Here is a 27,515-nt window from a genome sequence, read left to right on the forward strand (position 1 = left end):
ATATATACTTAGTGCTCACATGCCCCTTGTCCCACCCAAAACATGTGTTAGGGACAATTCCCAGTACATTGGCAGAGTACAGGTCCTCAAGCTTCTCTGTCTTTACTGATCTCAAGTCATGCATTTGGTGAACACAGTGAAATGTGCTCCATGTTTTATAGAGTCCAGTGTACACTGTTAATACTCCAAGAGCAACAATCGTTTTTTGTTTGTTTGTTTTGTTTTTAACAATATTCTACCTTTTCACATGCTGTTATTCTTAAATTTCAAGATTGGTTCCAAACCAGAATTTTAACGAGAGTAAGATATTTAGACTTTGAGAGTTAAAAGTTTCACTGCACATAGGTAGAGGTTAGATTCACTAAAAATGCATCTAATGCTGTGGTTTATTGATCATTAAGCCAGCACTGGATGACACAATATGCTCGCTCTTCCACTAGAGGGCACTCTAACAAATATATTAAACCAAGCAAGCGCGGCTTTCCACAATAAAAAGACAACTCAAACTTCAGGAAAACATGAATTTATTGTGTACAATCAGTATACATCATAAAAATGTATAAATACCTAATTAGGGCTTTATATGGTTGGAGAATTATGACCACACAAGAAAATCCAAATTTTATTTTTTTATTGATTGATTCACCCATCTATTCATTCATTTGTGTATATGTGCCATCACCTAATTAACCAAAGGGTTTCAGAATGAGAAAGCAATCTCAGAAATCATAAATGTTATCTTTGTTTTCAGGTGGACACACTGAGGCCTGAAGAGGAGAAATGACTTGCCCTAGTCCAAGTCATTAACTGATTCTGTGATCAGGATGAGACCTGAGATTCAAGTCCTGCTCTATTCTCTATGTTAAATTTTAAAATATTGTGGAAGTTCAAAAAGGAATAAACTTCTGTTTCTGAGATTTCAGAAAACTTCATCCTGCACTGTTGGTACGAAATAATGTGTCCCATATTCCTTTTGTCTTCTGCATTTTGCTTTTTCCACGCTGTGTGTTTTGGACTCCGTGGGCCTGTATCCTTCTCTCTGTGATAACCAGTTTCTGGTCTTGAAAATCCATGGGACTTTGTCAGTGTTGGTGAGAGAAACCTCAGTCAATAAGACCGAGATAATGTTGCATTTTCCCTTCAGCTTCAGAGAAAAAGCAAATGGCTCTGTGCATAATAAAAGCGTTGTTGGTAAAACGACTTTAGGTGATGATGCTGTATCCTGTGAAAGCAACCATCATCCTGAAAAAGGTCTAATTCTCGTTGGTTGACTTAACTATGTTTTGTTGTGGAAATAAAATTGAAATTCCTTTCCATTCTCCAGAAGCTATAAATAGGCATGTCTTTTCATTTTTAAGCCAGAAGGGAGTCACTAAACTTCCCTTTTCTTACACTTGCACATGGAATAATGGTTTGGCTGGAGCTCTTCCTTAAACAAAGAGCTTGAGAGTCTTACCTCCAGGAACGGTGTGCAGAAGCGTAGCCTACGGCTCTTTGAGCGACGAGTTGAGTTCAAGTGGCATTCTCTTCCGCCACACACGCACACATTTCTAATCTTGAATTCTTTTAAGTGTGAGGTTTCCTGTGGTTGTTGAGAAATGATGGACTGAAGCTTGGTAATTCCATCTGTTTTCATGATCAATGGGCATCCTTCTGCCATTGACTCAGGGCCCCTGAAGTGCGTCAGAGATGAGCCTGAGGTGACTGTGTTAACCACACTCTGGGTGGTGTCATCTTAAATCTACTGGGCACAGCCTCTGGCTCCCTCTGCCTGGGACCCTCAAGGAAATGACTGCTCTTCTGGCCACAGTGCACAGTCAACAGATCCTTGATGGATAGATGTGTGTGTGGATGAGTGAAATTCCAGTTCTAGTTCTCCGGGATCTTAGCAACTGCAAACATAAAACACACTGAATTCCAAAATGGAATCACTTGTAACAGTGGATGTGGTGACCACAGGACTCAGAAATGAAAGCTGACTGATTTCTGTCTGTTGTTACGGCTTCCACACGAGATCAGTGAGCAGAGGGCCAAGAAGGTGAGAAGAGCAGTATTTTCTTTGCTTCTCTCTCTCTCTGCCTGCTTCAATCCTAGTGCTTTCCATGATAGATAGTAAGCAAGGATTTCCTTTCCCGTGTCCTGCTCGGTGCTGCTCAGAGCACTAGAACAGGAGCTATCTTGTGTTTTGCATAAAACCTCATTACTTCACACAATGCCTGACACAGGAGGATAACTCAGTAAATGTGTGTTCAATGAATGAATGAAAGCAAAACCTATGAAAAGAGAGGAAAAATATGTGACCAGGGCAAGGCTAAATGTTTGTAAAACGCAAATATAGAAAATAGGCTGCCCAAGGAAGAAAACATTGGCCCCAAGTCTCTGGCCCCAAATCTTTGGCTCAGTCGACATTCAGCCTCTCATATTGGCAGGGAATCTAGTAGAAACTCCACTCTCCTAAGGCTTAAATCATTTACAGCAGAACTTTTAGAGATGTATGTGTAAAATAAAGAAGACTATCTGGTGTTATAAGTATGTATTTGGGGGGAAAAAAAGCATAACACAAACAAAGCACACCTATCATTTTTATTACATGATCTACAGAAAGTAAAGATTTACAAAATCTTTTTAGTCAGAAGGTATATGAGAAAAGATTGATTTTTCCCAAGTGGAGGAGAAAAGACCCCAGGAGGTACATGAGATTTTTATGTTTATCTAACATGAGCTGAGGTTTTAAGAGGCTGGGGAAACAATAACTTGGCATACATTTCTGTTTCTGAGGCCCTAGGCTTATTCTGGACAGTTGCAGAGTCAACAAAACCTGGGGCCTCTAGTAAGCAGGGTAATTCCTATTATCTGCTCCAATCTGAGGAGACTGGGGAGAGAGCCACACAAATCAGCCGGGTATCTGAATCTTCCTTACTTTTGCAGGATCCTCTATTGTCTACCTCCTCCAGCCCCAGACAGAGCACAGAGTTCAATGCCTCTTCCATAACTGGATCTTCATATGGCCATTTGCCCCCACCGTGCTCTTCCCAGAGCACAAACTCTTGACAGCAAACTCTTCTTTGGGCACTTTCTCCTCTTAGCCTGTTGTGTTAGCAACCAGATTCCAAGCCATCCAATATTCTACCCACAGCTCTCATTAGTATAGCCCTTCCAACTTTGTAAGGTGCTAATACATACTCTATTCTTTAAATAGAAAGAGAAAGAGAGAAAGCATGAGCGAGCACAAGAGAGCTGCAAGGTGCTCAGTCTCCACTGCCCAGCATGGAGGAACCTGAGTCTCATCACATCTCTCAACCTAAGAACTGGTTTACAGGAAATACACAGGATGGAGAAATGTGTGAAATGATACCAAGAGGGTTCCAGCAGTTGCATGTGAGAAAATTTCCAGGACGAGTGACCTGCTTTATTTAATGACTGGTGTGCAGGAAGGGGAAGGGAGGAGCTGTTACAGGTGAAAAGAGACTGAGGGACGAGTCAATCAGAGACAGTATAGGGATTTTGCTTGGCTCCCAGTTTATTTTTTTAAATTTTTATTATTTTTTTAAGATTTTATTTATTTATATGACAGAAAGAGACACAGTGAGAGAGGGAACACAAGCAGGGGGAGTGAGAGAGGGAGAAGCAGGCTTCCCACCAAGCAGGGAGCCCGATGTGGGGCTCGATCCCAGGACCCTGGGATCAATACCTGAGCTGAAGGCAGACGCTTAACAACTGAGCCACCCAGGCGCCCCATTGGCTCCCAGTTTAAACAAACTCACTGCCAAAAGACATTTTTCAGGCAATCTTGGAAATTTCAAAACCACCTCAATATAAGATGATATATGGAGGAAGTACTGCTAATTTTTTTAGTTAGTATGAAGCTCACTTAAAAATGATTATTGTTGGGGCACCTGGGGGGCTCAGTCAGTGAAGCGTCTGACTCTTGACCTCACCTCAGGTCTTGATCTCAGGGTTCAGGCTTTGCGTTGGGCTCCACGTTGGGTGGGGAGCCTACTTAAAAAAATGATTATTGTTGATCTTTATAAAATGGATATTGTAGTTTTGTTCAACGATTTGAAGTATAAATGGAAAAGAGTACAGTAAAACCAAACAGGTTTGGAGGTGAGCATTTGGGGTGATATGATGACAAGGTATGGGTGAATCAATGGCAATTAGGGGTGGCGGAAATCAATGGCTCACTGGATTGGTAGTCACTCATCAACATTAATGGCAGTCCATTCAAGGAGCAGAATTTCCTATCAGTCCTTGCCCCAACATCTGCTGGTTCACAATACTAAGTTACCATAATGCAGGGCATTCAGAGAGAAAGGATGTCATTTTTTAGTGCTTTCTGAGGGAAAAATACACATGGAAAACAATGTCATCATTCTAAACTTTGAGAATCCCTTTGCCTAGATAGACCATGCACACTTTTTTATCCTCACAACATTCTTGTAATACAAGAAAAAAAAAAGACAGTAAGATCTATGGAACAGAAAGTTTGTGTTTTATTAAAATAAACCAGAAGTTAATTGACTCCCATCTGTCTTTCCAAGCTTAGAAAGAGCCAGCCAAGAGGCCTCTTGGGCAAGGAGGCAGGCCAGGACTCACAGAGCCTAATGCTGCTACTTGATCCATAACTCTCCCTGCTGGTGGCCAAGCCCTTTTCAAAAAAAAAACAAAAAACAAAAAACAAAGAAAGGCTGAACAGAGAACAGTTGCAGGGTCAGGACAAGGAAGGTGTCCTGCCCCCAGAGTCATGGGGCCGACTCCACTGCCAGATTGCCGAGGAGTGTTGGGCTGCTACACTGTTAGTAGGTCTCAGAGACTCAGACCCTCCCACGGGGATGCTCATGGCCACCCTGCTCCCGGGCTGGCCTAGGCCTTGGGTTGACATGCCCACTAGAGAGTAGACAATCAGCCAGATTGTGCCAAACATGTCCGCATCTCCTTTCCCCCTTCCATTGAGCCTCATGCTCCAATCAGTCTTCTATCTCCCACTTGCACAATGGGAAAGAGACACCCCACTCGGTTCTCTGCTTTCTGCCCTGTTAGGGGCAGGTTTAAGTACATCCAGGGGCCTTTTCTTGATGTTTGCTTGTCAGCAAGGCACCAAGGAGAATCAAGAAAACTCCTGCAGAGGATCTGTCATCATTTCTTTTCAACAACATTTATAGTACAGTGCTGGGGACTAAACACTAAACCCATTAGAAAACAGAGCAGATAAAAACAGTCATCTTTGATTTACCCTGGATACGGACACCTGAATTACAAAAAATTGAAGCAAAGTTTTAAAAAATTGACACAGTTAAATATTACAGGATTATTATTGCAAACACAAAGGGATAGTCAAGTGCTTTACAAATGAAATGCTGCCTTTAGGCTAAATGCAAATTTGCAATGGGGCTTTCAAGGTCCAGAGAGGAGTAATTCTCCCCCGGCAGGTGGCTTTGAGAGAAGGGGCTGATGATCCTCAGGGCCTATTGCTAACTATTGGACATATCACAGATAAGCCCCCGAATCTCTTTTACTTCACACACACCTGAAGACCAAGGAACACCTTGGAAATACTAATGTACTCTCATCGGTTTTCATTATTAATACATAGACATATCAACCCACAGGGTTATCATCTACAGATCATGAACTATAGCCATAATTTGTCTTAGCAAGATTTAACAACATAATAAATATTCTTTATATCATTCTAGAACTGTGCTTATTCTACCTGGAGATACTCAAAATGTGCTTCAAGTACTCAACCAGAGTCTCACTTTTGCGCAATTTATACCACCACACTTTGGCATCACCTCCTCTCACTCACGAAGGCCAAGTTTGGTTCAGATACCAACCAGAAGAAGATTCTTTCTTTCATTAAATAAATCCATCAAGACTGTATCTGAAATTAGCATGGTTTCAGGATCTGGGCAATATTGGGTCCCATAATGTCCTGGCTACAGAAGGTAGATCTGAAAAATTTTAAGGGGGAAAAAAAGGATATTAAAATGATTCGAGGGGGAAAAAGAGACATGGTAGATCTAACGTAATGAGTAATTATTATTTTGTAATCACTTTTGCAAATATAATGTTCATTTTTTAAATAAGTTTCCTTTTCTTTAATTATAAAATTTCAAGATGTACAAATTTTTATATAAGTTGCACATTTCAAATTATATGTAGGTTTTAAATACCATTAAAACTTTAAACTCTGTTTAATACAGAGTTTAAAATACAAGGGAAAGGTAATACTTACTCATATCCATGTTTTCCAGATATATCTGTCACCATTTCTGCTCCCAACTTATTCTGAGAACGCCCAAACAAATATTCCTTCCAAATGAACTCAATATTTGTAACATTTCCAACATTAACGTCTGCATCAATTAACTTTGTATAAGTCATGCCTGGCTTAAGTGTTCCACTGTAAACAGAAAAAGAAGACTCATAAGCTCACACTGGGTATTCTCGGTGCTGAAGTGAAGCCACATCTGTGTTGTGTCATGAAAGAGGAAGTCACGTCTGCTGGCATTTGCTTGCAGGAGATTTATTGTTTTTGTTCATGTCGATCAGCATCTTGGAATAGCAGGGTTCTGAAACTTGAAAGGAAGGGTGAGGTAAATGTTCCCATTCCCTACTTGACTAGTAGATGTTGGGGAATGACTAGAGAGGCATTATCTTGATGGGATCTCCATAATGAAAGGTCTGGTCTTGGTTTTCTAGTCTCAGAACACCAGATTTTTATTGATACCAGGAAATGATCGCACTGTCAACGAGGAGCTAAATTCACAGAAAACTGATCTCTCTGTTCCCAAGGGGGAAATGTCTTCTTTTTATTAACCAAAATGTCCTCCAACTCTCTCCCTGGTAACTTCTTCACTTGCATGAAAAGAATGACGTAACCAAACTAGTCATCAGAAGATGTTTTGGTGAGCATGGCAACAGAGCAGAGAAGTGGATTATCTTGAGGCATAAGGCACATCTTATCCAAGCCAAAATGAGACCAGGTGTGATTTCCCTATTTCTCTTGTTTCCTTCTTCCCTTCTTAATGTATTGTCTATCTCCTCTCATTAGAAGAAAAGCTCCACAAGGACAGGACCTGTGGCTGTATTCTTAGCAATCAGAACAATTCCTGGCACACAGTGGGCATTTAAATGTTTGTTGAGTGAATGAATTTTGCTATTCCTAGGGCCTGTCTTACTCTATTCCATGTAGAATTAATTGCTTTACTTTTCTTCCAGCTTCTTAGGGATAATCTTCCTGTTGCTCTCTGGACTGCCTTCACTCAGTGAACCTACTGTGCGGACCTCCATAACTGTGTCATTAGAAGCCCACATGACTAAAATATAATCCACAGGGAGGGGCCAGACTCTTGATGCTTGACTGAAAAATAGGAATAGAGAGCGTGCAGACGTGTTAATCTGACTTCATTTCAAGATGGGACATATACCGTAAACCAGAAATACTGAATTATTCTTAAAAGAGGATTGGATGACTATGCAACAAGATGACAGACTGCTTCTTTAAATATTTGCAAAAGAAATGCAGAAATGTCAAAATATTCTTACAATTTTTAAAAAAGATTTTATTTAGTTGTTTGAGAGAGAGAGTGCGCAGGCGCTAGGGTGAGTCGGGGGGAGGGGCAGGAGAAAAGACTCTTAAGCAGACTCCCCGCTGAGCACAGAGCCCCACGTGGGGCTCGATCTCATGACCCTGAAATCATGACCTGAGCTGAAACCAAGAGTCGGATGCTCACCCGACTGAGCCACCGAGGTGCCCCAAAATATTCTCACAAATTTTTAAGCAGGTCGGGGTGGGAACTGCCTATTTGTTCCCACCTGCCCCAGGTCAGAGGCCTTTATGCAGAGCTCAAACTGCCCAGCCTTAGGCAATATCCTGTGGGCCTCAGAGCCACAAGCACACGATTGATCGTATTGAACTGCTCTCAGGGAACTAGCTTAATGGAGAAATGAAGAACACGTGGAAATAAGATATGTTAAGACAGGGAAGGGTATTTGGAACAGAGGAACCACCTGAGTGAAGTCAAAGAGAGGAAAAGTGGGATCTAGTGAATGCTGGGTAGTGCAATCAGGGTAATCTGGCTGAGCTGAAGATGAACAAACCAGATGGTGGGAGACAGGGCTGGAAAGGTGGGCTGGAGCCTGTGCGTTCACAAGGGTCCAGAGGATCAGACTGAACCCATAGTTGCCGGCAGGTGCACTGAGGCAAGATGATGTGCACAAACGGCCAGAATGATTAATCTGCCGCATCCTTTGGCTGACAAAATAACCACAGAAATCTCTTGTTTTTCATGCCCCTGCCCAATCTTTGAAGACGATGGAAAGCAAAGAGACAAAAATCTAATCCATTCATTGGTTTGCAAAAAGGAAGCATCTAATTAGTGTGCATAACCTTAATTCTGGAATGGATTACAGAATTAAACAATGTAAGTAAAATCTCTAATACAAAAATGCTAAGGCTGACCAAAGAAAAGATTAAAGGAAACTCAAGATAAAAGGGGACTTTAGCCAAAGGTACACAGTGAATGTCTCTGCTGAATTATTCCCACCTTTGACTACTTCAACACTTGTCCAGTATCTGTGCATGCTACTCAGACAGCTTATTAGAAATCTGGCCATTTATATAAATGTCTTATTCTAGAAGTAATTTGAATCTATACAAACCAAAACATAGGCGAATTTGTATAATGTTAATGGACTGGATTAACAATAACTTGTTTATTGTCCACTTATCTAGATCTATAATTTTATGCTATCATTTTCTAAACTTTTCTGTTTGTAGGTGAACTGCAGAGAAAATAGAGCCTATGATTTCTATTTTATATCTGGAAAGCCAGAAGTGAAAAGAAAAGTCGAATGTGTCAGGACAGCCCGTGGCATTCCGCTGTCGGAAAAGCCCGAGCTGCTGACTGAGCCAGTCTGAGCGAGTGCCCAGCACCGTGCCACATGCCACTGCCTCGTCCTTGGCCCTTGCCTACCTGGCCATCATAAACTCTTCCGTGTTCCCGGTCGTTCCACCTACACGGAGGATCAGGGTCCCTTGAGTGGCATTGTTTCCATCGACTTTGACAGATAATTTGTGCCTCCAACCTGGAAATTAAAACAAAACAAAACAAAAAAGTGAAAATGAAGAGGTGAAAACACGAGAAAAGCATGACCTCCTGGGCACTTTGATGTGAACGCAACTTTCAGCCTTGAACACGGCTGTTCGTGTTCATGAAAAAGCACAACTTTATATAGCTTGAGTGACTTTGGTGAAAAACTACATTTAAAAATACATATAAATGTACATGATTTCATGTTATGAAAGTAAATAGTGTCATGATATTCTCTAAAGAAAATTCTTTAATTTTCCAGGCATTTTTATGACTGTTTAAAATGGAAGTGTGTGTCTTCTTCTGTCTATTACGTTTGTATTCTGCAGCATGTATGCTTTGCACAGCCAGGTTTTTATTGGCCATGGTTTGGCAAGTAACCCAGAATAAATCTAGAAAACCTAGCGGGCAAGAGGGTCTGTGCTTTTTAGAATGGGAGGCGAAGTGAGCTGTCCCTTCGTCTCCCGCGGGGCTCTGTGCTCAGAATGCCCAGTTAGCCCAGGTCTGGGGCAGCACAAAGCCTGTGAACAGGACAAATCCCTTGCAAGTGGCCAAGGGTCACTTTTACAAAATCTGGAACGAAACAGATCTTTCACTGTGAATTCTGGAACTGCTGTATGTTTAGTAACACATTGAAAAAAATGCACTTCTTCCTAAAATTGTTTGAAAAACGTTTGAATGGGGAAAAAAATCTCCAGAGAGAATTTTCAATTCCTGAGTTAATCGTTGCAGAGTTCTTCCGTCCTCAGCCCACCCCACTGCCATGTCTGCACGGAAACCCCTGTCCCCAAGCTCCCAGAGACAGCATTGGCGCTTTATCGGCTTTATCCCATGAGCCCTCGGAACCATCTCATCTGACCTTTTAGCATATCTGGTGCAGTGGATCCATCCTTCCTTCCTCATTGTCTTTCTTTCCCTGGCTCCTTTTACTGCTCTCCACACCGGTTTACCTTCTCTCTCTGAAAGAGACTGAGACCTTCCTCAGTGTCCTTTGCAGTTTCTCTTTCTCTGCTCTCTTCCTTCTCATTTTACACACTTTTTTGGGTAATTTCATCATCCTCCTCCACAGCCCTGATGGCTGTCTACACACAGGTATATCTCTCAAATCGCTATCTGTAGATCGCATCGGTCTCCTGTATCTCTGACTACCTTGTGGGCACACCCCCCCCCCCACCCCAAGGCATCTCAAAACCTGGTAAGTTAGAAACTGAGCCCATCAGCCTCCTCCAAGCCAGACTTTCTTCCTGTGTCATCAAGTTCAGTGAATGGAACAACATCCAGCGAGCCAGAATCATCCTTGACTTCTCGACTTTTAGCATCCCTCAAATCCATTTGCCAGGTTCCATTTTGCTTCTACCTCCCAACCGTCTCTGTACTTTCTCCCTGTCTCCTACCTTTCTGTCCAGCTTTATTGAGACGTGAACATTGTGGACGTGTATACCGTGATACACACATAATGATATATTGTGAAATGATCACACGCACAAGGTTAGTTACCATCCATCACCTTCCATGGTGCTGAGGCAGCATTTGTCCTAACAAGTCATTCTGCTTCCATCTTGTCTCCCTCTAATCCATGCGGCAACAAGAATGGCTCTTTAAGAAACCAATCCGATAATCTTAACACCCTTTGGTGGCTTTCCAGGAACTCATAAATTCCGAACTCCCCACATGGCTCATGATTTCACTATTGACTTAATTTACATCTCCTGCCTCATCTCATGTTACTCTCCTCCTGGCCTCCACGGTCCTGACATGTGCTGTTCCTTCTGCCCGGAATGCTTCCATTTCCTTCTCTCTTACTCATCTTTCAGGAGTCCGCTCAGAAATCACCTTCCCTCAGAAAGCTCCACTGACTTGGTTGTGGAAGACCCTCTTTTGCATGTCTCTTAGCAGAACGTTTATTACCCGGGATTGAAACTCCCCACTAGTCTAAACTCACGGTATTGCTTCCTCCCTGCATCCTCAGAGTCTGGCCCAGTGCCCAGTTATTTAGTAGACACTCAGTAAAAACTGTTGAAGTTTTAAAGATAAGTACCTTAAAGCATTACAATAAAAAAAAACTGAGCTTCAATACTTACGGGCAAATGGGGAAAGAGACCCTGTGTTTAAAAAATAATATGATCTATTAGCCTGCGTATTTTTGAGGTGAAATCTATCAGCAAAATGACCCATTGTTGGGCAACCTTCTTTGGGACAATGGAAGCAATTTCCCTGGTGACAGAAAAAAAGAGGTAGGTTAGAAATGTAATTAGAAATGTTGACCTTCAATAAACTCTTGATATATTATTAAACTATGATAAATCTTTGAAATTTAAATAAAGCACATGCATTTAAAAATGACTAAGTTGCCTAACGGGCCACCCTGTTTTCAAAACCAAAACAAAATAAAACAAAAACAACTGAGAGGAAAAAAATGGCCTATTAGAAATGTGAGTAATGCTATGAATAGAGAATCCCCAGAAGAGGAAAGTCAAATAGTCTATAACTATGGAAAAAGCTGCTCAATCTTACTAGTTGTCAGGAATGGGCTAATGAAAACAACATACAATTTCATACTCAGCAGATCTGCAAAAATTAAAACAATTTGCAACATCAAGTAGTGGTGAAGACAAGTGTGGGAATCTCGTTTGCTCCTGATGGGAATGTAAATTGACAGATGTTGCAGACAGCAATTTGGTAATGTCTAATAGAGACAGAAATGTGAGGTGCCTGGGTGGCTCAGTCAGTTAAGCATCCGACTCCTGATTTCAGCTCAGGTCATGATCTCGGGGTGGGATCAAGCCCCACGTGGGGCTCTGCTTGTACTTCTCCCTCTGCTCCTCCCCGTGCTTGCACTCTCTCTCTCTCTCAAATAAATAAATAAAATCTTAAAAAAAAAGACAAATGCACACATGCTTTGACAATTTCACTTGTATTACATGCCATAAAGAAGCTTCCACACAAGCACACTAGCAGACATACAGAAGTGTTTACTGAGACCTGCTTTTTTTTTTTTTAAAGATTTTATTTATTTGTTTGACAGAGAGAGACACAGTGAGAGAGGGAACACAAGCAGGGGGAGTGGGAGAGGGAGAAGCTGGCTTCCCGCCGAGCAGGGAGCCCGATGCGGGGCTGGATCCCAGGACCCCGGGATCATTACCTGAGCTGAAGGCAGACACTTAACGACTGACCCACCCAGGTGCCCCTGAGAACTGCTTTTAATAACAAACACCTGAAACAACCAAAATGTGTATTAGTAGGGGAATGAAGAAATCAATTGTGACTGATTCCTATAAAATAAATACATTAGATCTACACATATCAATGTAGATCTCAAGTTTATAAAATTTAACAACAACAAAAAAGCAAATCCAGGAAGATAAGTGTAATACTATTTATCTGATACATATTGGATTTACTCCAAACCCTGCCTCAGAGGAGGGTGGGAAGGAATGAAAGGGAATGAAATTTTATCTGTACATTTTAAAATTCGGAGCAAAACTAACAAAATGTTAACTTAAAAAAATCTTGGTAGCGGTGTTTGAATATTTGTTATTTTAAGTTTTGAAGTTTCGGATATATACACCATGAACATTAAGGCTAGGATTATAGTAAAGCATCCCATGTAAAACTCTATTTTTAATGAAGAAAACTTGTAACAATAATAAAAGGGCGCATATTTATTAAGGGCTTACCACATGCCAGGCACTTTTTAAGCACTTTATGTGCATTTTACTAATTAATCCTCACAAGCCTCTTTATTATTATGGTGCTTTCAGCCTCCTTATCAAACAGACGAGGAAACCGAAGTGCAGAGCAGTTAAAGAATTGGTCCAATGATGCGTGTCTAGTAAGTGAGGGAGCAAGGATGTGAACCAGACAGCCTGGTACTAGAATTCCTCCTTTATTTTATTTTATTTTATTTTAATTTTATTTTATTTCATTCTGTTCTGTTCTATTTATTTCACTTCACTTCCTTTTTACGACTGTTTGGGTAGAAGCACCATAAAACATGTCAAGGAAATTGATGCAATGTTCTCTACTTTGTAGCCGTAATTGGCATCCATGTGGCACAGGAGCCTAAGCTTCTCCCATCTCGCAGACTGTAGCCCATTATCTCTGACTAGACTGTGACTCCGAGGGCTTCTTCCATATGCCTTCAGTACAGTAAGTGTCAAGGTCCCTTTAGCCACTCAGAGCAGCATCTGGGGCTGGAAGGAGGAGGAGGCGACATAGAAGGAGGTGATTGGGGAAATGCCAGGGTTTGGCTGGCAAGCTCCCCAAGCATGGCAGTTCACCAGGGCATGCCATGGGTAAGAACAACTGGCTCCTGAGACGGAGAAGGTGGCCGAAGGGCATCCAGTCACCTTGCTCTGTTTAAGAGGACGGAAACGGCTCATTCCTGTCCCAACACTAAACTTAGCCACAAAGTGCTATTACTTACAATAAACTCCAGCTGGAAACCCCACATTTTCTACCCTGATAAAACAGGGAATTAGGTCTCTGAAGCGTAAGAAGGAAAATCTTTCCACTTCTCACTACAAAATGGATTTTCTTTCTCCTTTTCATAGTGATAACCAAATGAAAAATACATTTAGTTCAGATCTGGCACCGTGCATTTTATGACTTAAACAAAATCAGATTTGGTATTTTGTCCCTTATTGATCTGTGTGGAACTCCTGTGAGCTATATGCCTTAGTTCGGCTCTGTATAAATAATTAAATTTTAATAAAATAATTTTCACGTTCCAAGTAAATAGTAATATGTTTGGTTGTAGCTATTGATTGGTTCAACCTTCTCGGGGCATCTTTGAAGATGACATTTAAAATATACACACAGACAATTTTTTGCCCTGGACTTATGCCTGTTACACAGTAGCATCTAATTACTGCATAACAAATGGCCCCAAACACAAACTTGGGTATAATCTTCAAAAGAGCTGAAACAACCAGAATACAAATAGTTGGTTTAGTTATTTAAGCCCTTCAGCAATCCAGCTACTGTTCAGCACTCTGCACAGAGAAAGAATCTGTTATTTCCCAAGATGGCAGATGCATTTTTTGCCACATACTCAAAGTACTAATTTTTCGTTGGCCGATCATGGTTCAAAAAATGACTTGCTAATTAAATACCACAGCAAAATACTTTACTTACCGCTTTGAAAGATCTGTAGGATCTACAAGGATAAGAAATAAATGCATCAGGATTGAGAATGCTTTCAGTATAGAAGCGATGACTTCGGGCATGATTGCAATCAAAGAAGGAAACCACTTCTGCAAAGACAATTTCCAATTAATTAATAGCAATAAATGGATTAACTGATAACTAATAGTAAGAACCATTTCTTAGAAAAGTAACTTAAAAAAACAGATTCTTGACTTGGGATGTCTAGACAGCCAGACCTTGTATGTAGGCTTGGATACTGAACAACATTTATCAATAGCATATATCCTTTTCTTTGTACCAAACAATTCTTTGTGTGAATCTCAAGGGACATTCAAGCAGGGTAAATAAACAAATGCAAATAGAAATGACTTTGTGTTCTGATACTATTATCTTCAACACTTCCCGGATCTTTGACCTAGAGCTTTCAAGCACTTAGAGCTTTCAGAATTCTTGTGCACACAGCATCTCCACCTTAGACCAATTTGTTCTCTGTCTCCCTGTTTCTGCATGAAGACTGAACTCCCTCCTATTCAATCACAACACAGCCAACAATGTTAACCCATGCACACCTTCAACTGAGCTTCGAGGTGTCACAGGTGAGAGGTATTATAAAGAATGCTACAGACAAGTTAGTTCTGTCATTGCCAGGCATGACATTATGGCCACTAATAGTTCAGATTATTGCAATAATAAATAAGATGGATCTAAATACATTTGTGCATTCTGAAGTTAGCATAGCATTCTAGTCACTTATGCTCTTAAATCTTCTATAGCAACATCTTTAGTGTCTGCCATGGACTAGTTTTCCAATGACCTACACAACTTGGTTGATCTTTGAGAATCTAGATTTTGTTTTAGTATATGTGGTAGATCATTATACTGTAATAGTGGCCTCCAATGAGTCACTCTTTTTTAGGTACTCACCCCTTTGCAATAACAGATTACCATTCCTCCTTTCAAGAGCAAGGAGCCTATTTTTTTTTCACTCCCCCCACCCAACCCTGGATTGCAAGCTAGTCCCCTGACTTGCTTTGACCAACAGAACATGGAGAAATTGACCCCATGCAAATTCATGTCCTCAGTCTTAAAAGACCTTCTAGCATCCACGGTGGCCTTCTTAGAACCCAGCTTTTCTGTTAAGAAATCCTGGTTAACTGGCTGGGAAGAAAGGCCCTGAAGATGAACAGACCACTTAAAGAGAAGAACCAGTACCAAGACCCCAGACGTGGAAGACCATGTTGAATCTTCCCACCTAGCTTAACCCAGTGTAGCCCCCAACTGGATGCAATCACACAACTCACATCGCAAAGCAAAGTTTCTATAGAACTCTGCCTTAATCTTGACCCTCAGAACAATGGGCAATGAAACCATTGTTCTTTTAAGCCATTCTGGTTTGTCATGCAATAGATAACTGAGACAGGGTAACTTCAGAAAGCAAGATCAATAAATGGCATCATTTTTTTTTTTTTAAACAAGGACATCTCTTACGTCAGGTCTTTTTATATTCAGATTTATATGCACAATTAATTGTGATGTAGACAAGATGGTTCGTTAGCATTTGGGAAATATAAATTTTAAAAGTAAGTGATTTCTTAGTCATAAGTATAATGTAAAATCGACTATCTTAATGTCTTCGAACTCACCTAAATCATAACATGAATGATACACATACTTTTTTTTTTATTTAAGATTTTATTTATTTGATAGAGAGAGACACAGTGAGAGAGGGAGAAGCAGGCTTCCCGCCGAGCAGGGAGCCTGACGTGGGGCTCCATCCCAGGACCCTGGGACCAATGACCCGAGCCGAAGGCAGACGCTTAACGACTGAGCCACCCAGGTGCCCCGATACACATACTTTAAATAGAGTTGTAGGAAATTTTATAACGTCTTAAAATGATAGCTTGTGAAAAATATATTTTACTTGAATTAATTCTTTACAGAATTTCAAATGTTCTGTGTATGTATATAAAGAAATATTATGATCTATATTTTACCCTAATAGAAAGGATTTTAAGTCATAATACAGAAAATAAGAAGAGAAATAAGTTTTATAATAGGCCTTATTTGAATGAATTTTGCTTATCTCTTCTAGCTGGAATTGGCTTTCTTGTTTTGAGTGTCTGTAATTCACCAGTTATTGTTTCTTTTCTTCAGTAGGCATTGCAAACAGATACTTCTAATCACATTTACTCTTCAGAACAGATATTAAAACTTTGCAATTTGTCTCTAGAGAAGAGGACATTCCAGCTACTCTCAATGTCATGATCTGTGTATCTTTCCACTATACCAGCCAATTGGAAGATCAAATAATTACATCATCAAGATATTCTGACCATGTGGAATCAGAGGGTGAGATATTTAGAGTCATTCATTTACTATCATATCATCATACATTATAGTATTATGCATTTTATATATTATGTATGATATGTTTCATTATTTACATGTTGATGATACGCAGATCCAGAGAATAATGAAATCCCCAAATAATAACTTCTGTTGCCTTATTACCAGGTGCTCTATAGATACTATTGTTATTGGACACTATTATAAAGGGTTAAATACTATTTGTTTATTTGTGATTAATTTAATGTATAATCCATAGTGATTCTGTTAAAAAGTAAGTCAAACCATACCTCTCTTCTGCTCCAAATCCTCCCACGTCTCCCATCTCACTTGAGTAAGAGCTTAAATCTTTATAATGGTCCATAAAGCCCTATCTCCTTCTGCCCCTTCTTTAACCTCATGCCTCCTACTCTCCTCTTTCAATTCACTCCAGCCACAGTAGGCTCCTCACTGCCATGAACTCCCCAGGCAGGCTCCTGCCCCAGGCCCTTTACACTGGCTGCCCCCCACCCATTGGCCTGGCATGCCTTTCTCCCAGGTATTCTCATGGCTAACTCCTTTAGGTCATCTTTTCAGTAAGGACTCCCTGACCACCCTATCAAAAATCTCCTTTCCCCACTTGACCCCCACTATCACCAACACCTCATATTTCATTCCATGCTTTATTTTGTCTCCTTACTCTATTATTGTTTTTCTAGCAAATTAGAATATTAGCTCCATCATGGAGGGGTTTTTGTCTTTTGTATTCATTTCATTTTGTATTCTGTTCCTAGAATAATGCCTGGCACATAGTAGGTACTCAGTACATCTTGCTGAATGAATAAGCATATCCTTCTCATTTACATTGAATGACTACAACATGCTAGACATTCTGACAGGCCCTGGGGATACAAAGATAAATAAAACACGGACCCTGATCTCACAGATCTCACAACTGGTGGGAGCTTTATGAATGTGACTGTGTTTTGGGCTAAAGCATATTTTTATATTATATTACGTGCAAAAGGGTGTGGATCCTGTCCAAGGAGGGAGCCGTGTGAATGTATAATAGCCAGCTTCATATTTTAGAAAGTATTTACCTTCCTTGTAAGCTTTGAGATCAAAGTTAAATAAAGGTGTTATTAAGTCTTCACATCCTGGCATATGCTTCCCTCCATTTGGGTAAAAGTCAAGGTGACCACAAGCATTAATAGTCCCAGCACCTGAAATAGATAAAAGCAGGATAAATGCTTCTAAAATTCTTTTCCATGCTTCAGTGTGGTTTCTGTTTGTATTGAAAACTTACCAAACTCAAAGAGCAAGCGAACTGCATTTGTATGAATGACATCAACAAATTCGGCATCCGAGGGGTCCAGCCTAACTTCATTTGGAGTATTGTGGAAATATGGCCCGGCTGGGTCCAACCCTGGAAAAAAACATGGAAATCCATTAAACCAAGACACGTTCTCTCTAAGAGTATATTCATAGTGTTGTTATTTTGGAAGGATAGATGGTGAGGGCAAGGTATTCTTTCCTTTATGATATATATAGGTCAAACACCACGCAAGACAAAGTATAGATGCATAAATTGAGTATAGACATGCAGGTCTCTATAGATTACAATGTCACATTCCTATTCACAAGTAAGGCTGTGTCCAGACAATGCCAAAACAATTAACAAAGTCAGAAGGATCAAATTCTAGGGTCTGTGCAGGATTACCATATACCTAATTAAGGTATGGATTGCAGATGATCTCAAAAGCAACATCTGTATGCAAAAATAGAGATAAAAATAAAAGATAAGAGCTCTTTAGCATGTAAACATGAATCTACAAAGCAACACACTTAAGCTTAGTTTTCAGCTGTGGCTCATTATTTCCACTTCATTACATTACAAATGAAAAGCCTGACATCCGGTGATGTGAAGTGACTTGACAAGGTCACCATATACTGGAGGCAAAATGGACTAAGAGCACAAGTGTCTAGACCCTCAGCCCACTGTCTCCTGTTCAAATATCTAATAAAGATAAAGGTAAGATATCTAGAGGTCTCTAAGATGTTATGACCATTCACATATCCACTCATTTATACATTTGACACTTATTTATCAAGCACTTACCATGTGCCAGGAACTAGGTTCAGCACTTGGATACAAAGAATAAGGCCTAGCCTTGTCCTCAAAGAGCTTTGTGTTTGATGGACACAAAGAGAGAAGACAGCTCGATTCAGGATGCTCTCAGTGCAGAGACAGAGGTGAGTCTAGGTATTATGCAAGCACAGAGAAGCAACACATAAGCCAGTCTTGGGAAATTGGGACATGCTTCTGCTGGAGATGGGAAATACGAGCAGAGATCTGAGGAACCAGAAGAGTCGGCCAGGGTAAAGAGGGGTCAGCAGCGCCCCAGGGGTAAGAAAGATACTCTTCATGGCCTGCAGGTGAAACAGTTAAGCACATCTGGGTAACTGTAACCGGTTTTTGAGGGCTGGTGTACAGAGTTTTAGAAATGGGTGAAAGACAAAAAACTAGCATTGTAAGCAGGAGCCAGATGTAATCTGAACCACGCAAAAGGGTTTGGACATCCTCTGGTTGGCAATGGGAAGCTCTTACAAGTTTGCAAAAGGGGAAATAACATTTTAGCAAAAATCCCTTTGCTGTAAAGTGGAGACTGGATCCCAGAGTGGAGAGGACTTGGAGCAGAGTGGCCTGAGCCCTGTGGAAATGTGGCAGGAGCGAGAAGTGAAGGCTTGTGCCCCACGCTCCCAAGACACAACAGTCCCAGGATCGATCTTCAATGCTAGGAAGTTCATTTGATTGTTTAGTGTGCAATCGCCAATTCGCTGCAAGCTTCTGATGAAGTCAAGAGCTCTGCAGAGATGCATCCAAATGTGAGACCCACCTCAGAGTCTACTGATCAGAGAAGGGGCAAATAGCAGGGAAGCAGGGCCCCTGCATTTGGGGGGTTCCAGGTCTCAGGAGGAAAGGCAGCAGAAGGTTCAACTTAGGCATGTCTTAAAATCTATCATTTAATTTTGCTTTGAACTGGTTTTATGATAAAGCTAGTATCTTTCTTGAAGTTTTAGTTCTTTTGTTACTCAAGGAACATGATTGTTCAAAAACTAACCACTTGCAAGGAATATAGATTGTGGCATCTAAATTATAGCAATCTTTGGATTTTCAGAGAGCCTTTAAAAATGTATTGTTTTCTATTTACTCAATGGGATAATTCACTTGGGAGGAAGAATTGGGAGTTATATAGTATCTGATTTTTGAAATCAAAATTGAGAAAAACAAAATCTTCACAAATTTATGGTAACCCAGTGTGATTTTTAGTACATGAACAGCAATGTTCCTCCCTCTCATTTATGGCTGAAAGGCTGTGTAGGCCCCATGACGTTCCATCGTCCCAAACTCTGCCTGTTTCTTCATTCCCCCGGGCCTGAAAACTTAGAGCAAAGGGAGATTTTTGCTACCCAATGACTTCAGAATAAAAATACAATTTTATTATCCCAAATAAGAAAGATGGCCGTGGGCTGGTGCTGTTGTTGGGGTAGGGATTGGGAGCTAGAAGAAAGGAAGTTTTCAGCAGAAGAAGTCTGCTATACTGAGAGGCTGCAGAGACAAAACACTGTACATGCAATTTGGAGTTCTTAACTATTTTTAGAAAAAGATACTTAAAGTTCAAATTTGAATTTAAAGCATAAGTATGTGTGTGAACTACAGTTTATTGTTTTAACCAACAGGAAATGTACACCTACTATGTGTCAGGCCTGGGGAGGTGTGGGGGTAAGGGAGACTTTCTTAGTAGTTCAGAGTCTATCAAAATAAACAGGTGAATGAATAATTGTATATATATGTATATGTATGTATATATGTTATATATGTATATATATAACCATGCAACACAAGAGTTGCATTTTCGGATATAATAGAGGGATATTTCAAAGGACATGGGAAGTAGAGAGAATTAACTCTGTCTGAGGAAGGTGCATTTGAAATGAATCTTGAAAGATGAACTGTGGCCATTTAGGGCAAGGGGCAATAGCTTGGGGCAAGGCACAGAAATACGAAAAGCCACGATGAAACATGAACCATTTATGTGACAAGCTAAGAGGCTTTGGGCAATGGAAAGTTCCAGCAGTGAGTGACACAGCCTGTATTTGGAAACATGAGGACTTGGTAGCACTTGTGGGGGATTGGGCTGGGGGACCCGTCACGAGTGACCAAATCCAGGCGAGCAATGAAGAAGGCCTGAGCTGGGACAGTGACCAGGACACAGACAGGTGCAAAGCGGACGAGGAAATCCGGCACCTGCTGACTGAATATTGGTTGGGGATGCAGAGGAGAGAGACGCCAGGCCAACTTGTTGATACTGAGGCTGATACTTCGATCTCATTCCATGTGACTCAATTGGTTTGGAAGTCGGCGTGCAGGGAAGGGAAATGATTGATTATCATCCTCAAAAACCTAATTCACGGTATATACTAATTCATGCTAATTCGTAGTCTACATACCTGACTCTGCAACTTATTTTTAGACTTAATAGTATATCCGGGGGTAATAGTCAACATTCTAGCAACTGGAACAGCCTGGGCACAGGCCTTAAACCAGTTCCACACAGCCAGCATCCACTATGAGCTGCGCCCCCGATGTGTCCAGGACATCCTTCCAGAACCACCAGCGAGGCTCTCACTCATTCTTTGTGTTAGCGGCATGGCGTTGCAGAGCATGTCATCTCCATCAGCCGTCCTCGGCTGGTAGAGGTCAGCTCCCATTACTTTCCCACCACAGGTAATGCCACAGCGAACATTCTCTAACGTGGATCTACACCCTCATGCTTTGAAAATCCTTTTATGTGTAGTTGAGTCCCATTTTCTCCTATCTTACATTTGCTTCCTCAACTTCAGTTGGTGTTTCAGATACTTGATTTTGTGTGTAAACAAATGTGTAAGCAAATTCCAGGCCCAACCCCAAGGCAGGCTTACCTGTTATTCTTCCAAGGCCTGGTACCCTCGACCCAGCTTCCCCGGCCAGATGTGCTCCCACGCTGTGGCCAATCAAGTGAACTTTAGAAGGAGAATATCCAAATTTTTTCTGATAGGATTTTTAAAGGAAAACAGAACACGTATTTTTAAAAGACCAGGTGGAATGGCTTACATGTGCTTGACCTAAGCTTGACATATTTGTCCCTCTCACACACAGGATGGGAATTAGTCAATGGACAAAGTGACCCCCCACGTCCACTCGCCTCCTTGTCTGGCTGAAGGAGAAAGCACCGGGCAGGACTGGAGGTCAGGTTTTTCTTCCTGTGTTAAGGGGCCTCGTGGTCCTCAGGGAAGAACAGCCCAGCAACCACATTTATGGCTTCCAGCCCATGCCCATTCTTCCTGAGACCCAACCCTTCTGGAATACACCCAACACAGGTCAAATGCAGTCATACCCGGGCTGTTACCCACCTTACCTATGTCTGTCTCCTCCAGATGAAGGACACTCTAGCAAATGCCTGGGCTGAGTTTGGTCTTCAAAGAGGTCTTTTTAAGAATATTTACAAAATGACTATGTGTCTAAGAGTTCTCTCTCACACACACACACACACACTCAATGGGGAACAAAGGAGCAAGCATTTTTAGTTTCATCTAAGCTTCAAGTTCTCTTCATGATAACAGTGAAAATCAAGCAATTGCCTTCACGTGGATAAATTTATCATTTGATCATTTTTTTCCCCACCAGTAATGACAATATTATGTGCTGCTTTATAAAGAGTATTTTCTCTCTCATTAACACGTGAATGGCTGCCCCAGGATGTCTCCTGGTCCTTAGGGGGCCCCTCCCTCCAGTGCTGCCACCCTTTCAAATCTATGCTTTCTTTCTGTCTTCCTCTACAGCCTGTTATCTGAGATCAGCCCTCTTCCCCCTCAGCCTTCCCCTCCTCTGTTCCCATCAATTCACTGAACATGTACCTCAGCAAATGCTTCCCCCTTCAGCTCAGCAAACATTTCCTCTCCTATAAGCCACTACTATTTATTTCCTGGACCTAGAAGAGCCCACAGCGCAGGCCCCAGGATCCACGAAGAAATTCACAAAAGCTTAGGACAGGTTTTTCTCTAAAGAGGAGATGAATTGGATTTCATCCTTTGGATGCAAGGACCCATCCTAGTACCACCTTGTGCCCCGGTCTCCCTCGACAGCAAGGAAGAGCAGACAAGCAGTGTGGGGGCAGAGGTGAGGACTTGGCTCCCTAAGTCCTCTCCCACTGCTTCCTCATTGTGCTCAGGATTCGAGGACCACCTCCCTTGGCTGCCCATCTAGGTTAGCTGATGCTCCAGTCTCTCTCCATCCTTGGACTTCTTTAGAGTACCGTCCACACACTTAGAGCAGAAACACTGTCTCACTCGCCCTGTATCTTCAGTGACTAGAACAGCCCCTAGCCCACAGCCAATGCAGAGAAAAATACTTGTTGAATGAATGAGTGAACCCTCTTTAAGAGTCTGAAAGGGTCATAAATCTTTAGATTTTACTTCACTGCATTTTATGGTGGGAAATTACTTTCTATAATGGTAGGGCACTTGGAGATTTATAAATGCCTCAGGGTATAACCCTCATAAATAGCAAAGTCTATTTTATTCTTTTAGAAAATGTATAGGTTATTGTGCCTGGACTGGACTACAGACCTAACTAATTCACTGCCACAGAACCCAATTTCTGGGGGAAAATGTATTTCACATTCTAAACAAATAGCATTCATAAGATGCGAACAGTTTATAATCATTAAAGGTAGGTTTACAATGGGATGAAAACTAAGTGGCAGGAGGGGCCTATAAGCTGACGGGGGAAGTGACCTTGGGGGTGGGGTTAGGGCTGGGGAAGCATTTGGTGAGGAGCCTGTGAAGGGACACTGCCACCAAGTGGCGCTTTGGAGAACCACAGGCACTTCTTTCCCAAGAAGTAACTTCCCTTTCCTGGTCACCATACAGAAAGGAATGCTTAATATCTCACACGTTCAGAACTCGTGTAAGCTAATAAAAAAGCCATAAAAATCAATGCAAATTCTTGTTGTTATTGTGCAAAGCCAATTAAACACAATTTTTTTTTAAAAAAATCAACGTTTCTTACCGCGAGAACATCAATAAAATACGCCACCTCAGCACCAACAACGCGGAGATTGTTTACGGCATGGATGTATTCCAGCGAACCGTTAATCCAGTCTATGTTAATGCAGTTCACGTCTTCCACTTTTAGCAACACCTGGCACAAAGATTTATTATAAGTATGGAAGAAATAAGAATTAAAGAAAGCCAAAGTGACTGAGCAGTGGATTCCATAATAAGAAATAACACTACCAGGTGTTGAACCTACTATGGGCGGCTAGGTCCTGTCCTAACCCTTTTACATATATTATCTTATTTAATCCCCTTTACAGATAAGGAATCCAAAGCACAGACAGGTTAATTAAACTTCCCCACGATCATGGTACGTAAAACCATGGTATGAATTCAGGCAGCCTGACTCTACTATACTATATGGCCTTATAAATAATTAATTGCCTACTATGTTAGCAGTCTATTAATCTTGAGTATCAGAGAGGAAAATTAATTTCTTGGAGTGGACCTGGAAAATTTTTTCCCTTAAGTGAGAAATTTATCTTATCATTCAATCTTTTGTCAAAAGTGAGACTTTATCAAAGAATAATTACAAAGAAATATGCTCTCATTGTAATCTATGCAATTCATAATAAGTGAGTATAAATAGGAAATGGATAATTCATTTGGGGCCTTGGGACAGGGACAATGTAACTGAATGGAGGAATTACCATGAATATGCATTAATATATGTGAAGTACATTCTCATTAAACATACAGCTTTTACACAAGTATAAAGAAGAGTTTGTCCACATCATACATTGCACATGTCTTGCTGCCATTTTCCATCTGATTTCCATCCAGGTATGTTGATACGGGTCATCTTGTCTGTTCCAAAGTGTGAGGTTTGGATAGTTAGATAATTAACTGCACTGATTTCCTGTTTCAAGTGAAAAGAGATTAAGGTAAAATAATAATTCAAAATTATTTGACATTTAGTAGAATTATTCTAAGTCTGCTCAAAAGTCTTCCACTACATTTGATTCTTGACAACCTTCTTTAATATATTTTTACCAAAGAAATAGTTACTGCTATGCACTGAAAAGTGCCAAGAAATTATTAATGCATTATCAAATACAGTATATAAATGTAATCACAGGAAAGGAAAGGAAAGAAGAGTGTTTGGTTTTAAGGCAAGGTTTGTGAGATGATGCTGGGTCAGTTTCAGTCAGGACTTCCGTCAGCCTTACTTTTGTATAGCACTTACTTCTCGGCTGCCGATGGGATTCATGAGTAGTGTGCTATTTGAAGCTTAGAAGCATGCTGCAAAGGGGCGCCTGGGTGGCTCAGTCGTTAAGCGTCTGCCTTCGGCTCAGGTCCCCCGGGGTCCTGGGATCGAGCCCCGCATCGAGCCCCGCATCGGGCTCCCTGCTCTGCAGGAAGCCTGCTTCTCCCTCTCCCACTCCCCCTGCTTGTGTTCCCTCTCTCACTGTGTCTCTATCAAATAAATAAATAAAATCTTTAAAAAAAAAAAGCATGCTGTCAAGGTGGCAAAACAGATTGTTCACCCCACTTTATGAGGGAGGAACAAAGGTTAGGATCTCACCACATGCAGTAAAATAGCATATTAAAGATCATTTTATGTAATTACCTTGAATGTTCTTTTGTATTTCTTGTATTTTGCTGGATTGTTCTTATAACCAACCAAACTCATCTTAGTGATACTCTGCATTTAAGTGATTTCGTTATTAAGAGAAAAATGAAAAGGCACAGTTTAAGAAATGCTCAAAATTCTGTTTTGAGAAAAAAAATGAACACTCTAATCAGCGAGTTGCAAGTTTGACAGTGGTGAATCTTATAACAAAGAGCCTTCAAACAAAGAGCCTCTTACTAGCTACTTGTGTTTAATAGTAACATGCAAGTTAATCATACAAATTCTGGCTAGTTAAAGTATCTCCAAGGTGGTAAGCAAACAATTATGAGAATCCTAAGTTGGCTTACACAGTAATTATAATAGAGCTACACTCGTATCTGCCTATGTGCCAGCAATTGTTCTAAGCACTTTATGGTGTAGTTCATTTACCCTCCATGACACTGGGAGGTAGGTACTAACTTTAGAGATTAGGAAAAGGCACACTGAAAAGTTAAGGCACTTGTCCCAAGAGCACTCTGGCTAACGAGTCCTGGAGTGAGGGGCTGAAACCCACACGGTCTTTCTCTGAAGTCATGTGTTCCACCACTGAGCTCTCAAGTTGGGATCTGATCATACTGTTCTTTACTGATAGGGCCCAGAGCAGATGTGGGAATTGTTGAGGCAGATAATAAAATCAAATGTATCTGGGCTTTCTTGGAAGTTCTGCTCTGCTGAATAATGGAATCCAAAGGCAAAAACATTTATCCATCTATATATTTAAAAGAATCCAGATGTTAACTCCAGCTCCAACTGGAGCCCCTTAAACACCAACTATATTTCTATTTCTATGTCAAAAAAAAAAAAAGTGCAAACCTATTTGGGAAAGGGGATTTGGTAGAAAAAGTTTGTTTAATCTTTCCCCGTCGTGAAAAGAGCTAGATGCTGGATGTGGGGCCTTGTGAAAGCTTCAAAGTGTCAATCTGACAAGAACTGCGGGATCTGAGCATCCTCCATTGTCACGAAAGCCTTGAAGAATTTAATAAAGTAGGAAAGGTAGAAAAACACTTTTGTTCACTTCATATTCAATCTGGCACACCCCTGTGACATGGCATACTAACCTAGAAAACAGGAAACTCAAACATCATGGAATCAACTCAAAGAAGACACCTCAGCTTCTGCTGCTACAAGGACAGAGCCATAAAAGGGTGTCAGGACAGAAGGGATTATCCCAAGAAAGGGCCAGGTAAAGGCTCAATGGTTATCTGGGCGCTCAGGCCTTTACTTTTAATGTTCTTATCTTTGAGGAATCATAGAACCTCACTGGTATGAGATCAACCCATTCCACAAAGCATGACTAGTGTCTTGACGATCTCATTCGTAGTAAGTCAAAAGTAGTCACCAGTTAGGTATGTTCCAGCCTTGAGAAAAGCCGCAGGCCCAGAAACTACCATAATTATGCAAAATGGGCATCACCACTAGTCACTAACTGTATGAGCCACTCTGGGAGATAGCAGGTTGAATTCATTCTTGCAGAAATGTAGCTGTGAAGACCTGTGACTCTCAGAAGAGTCCAGTTTATTGCACCATGTTTCGCTTTAACAATTCCTCCCTCTGAGAAAAGAGTATGTTAAACCATTGCAAGTTAACTTTTGCTTTCTCATATACAAAGTCAGAGTTGCACAGTGGAGCAAATGGCTCAAGCCTGGGGCCATCAAGGTTTTTAGTATTGTATCTTGACTCATCCTGTATCCTCACTGTTGGTATAAAACACTTTAACTACAAACCCTCAGGCTTCCATCCATTGCAAATTCAACTACAGATCTGGTTTGTCACATGGTTTTTTCCAAATGGAAGGGAGTGGAAAAGACATGAGGAATATTGCCTTTATGGTCCCTTTATTAGGAGAGTGCTCAGTGTCTGATATTCTCTTCATTGTCTTTAGGGTCCAGACTCTCCCAAAGACTGACCTTCATCACCTGTTTTAGTGCCTGTGCTCTATGAAAGTTCAAGTGCATGGCCACTATGCAGAAGGCTAAAGGACCAATGAGTCCTATGAGGACCGAGGGTCAAGACCAGGGGATACAGCTGGTCCTGAATACACACACGTACCCTAAAGTCCTAACCAGAGAGCAAAGGTGCTCCAAAACATTTGTATTCAACAGATTCTCTTTACAATAAAAAAAAAACTGTGGCAAAATAGATATAACACAAAAATTACCACCTTAACCATTTTT

At 41.0% G+C, this 27,515-nt stretch overlaps 1 protein-coding gene across 1 annotated transcript in view; it reads right to left on the reverse strand.

Annotated features, from left to right (window-relative positions):
• Positions 1-5,873: 5,873 nt before the first annotated feature.
• Positions 5,874-27,515, reverse strand: part of PNLIPRP3 (pancreatic lipase related protein 3) — a 23,997-nt gene continuing 2,355 nt past the window's right edge. Inside the window, exons 3-12 of the mRNA XM_081823062.1 lie at positions 24,469-24,588; positions 23,683-23,814; positions 21,555-21,663; positions 17,878-17,997; positions 17,672-17,794; positions 14,235-14,353; positions 11,180-11,312; positions 8,982-9,093; positions 6,239-6,406; positions 5,874-5,954 (exon numbers count right to left, since the gene is read on the reverse strand). Coding sequence (XP_081679188.1) covers positions 5,891-5,954; positions 6,239-6,406; positions 8,982-9,093; positions 11,180-11,312; positions 14,235-14,353; positions 17,672-17,794; positions 17,878-17,997; positions 21,555-21,663; positions 23,683-23,814; positions 24,469-24,588 — 1,200 coding nt within the window. The 3' untranslated portion in view covers positions 5,874-5,890. The remainder of the gene's footprint in view (positions 5,955-6,238; positions 6,407-8,981; positions 9,094-11,179; positions 11,313-14,234; positions 14,354-17,671; positions 17,795-17,877; positions 17,998-21,554; positions 21,664-23,682; positions 23,815-24,468; positions 24,589-27,515) is intronic.

The sequence above is a fragment of the Leptonychotes weddellii genome, chromosome 6 (genome assembly GCF_054177405.1).
Source record: "Leptonychotes weddellii isolate Sample4059 chromosome 6, ASM5417740v2, whole genome shotgun sequence".
Classification (NCBI taxonomy): Eukaryota; Metazoa; Chordata; class Mammalia; order Carnivora; family Phocidae; genus Leptonychotes; species Leptonychotes weddellii.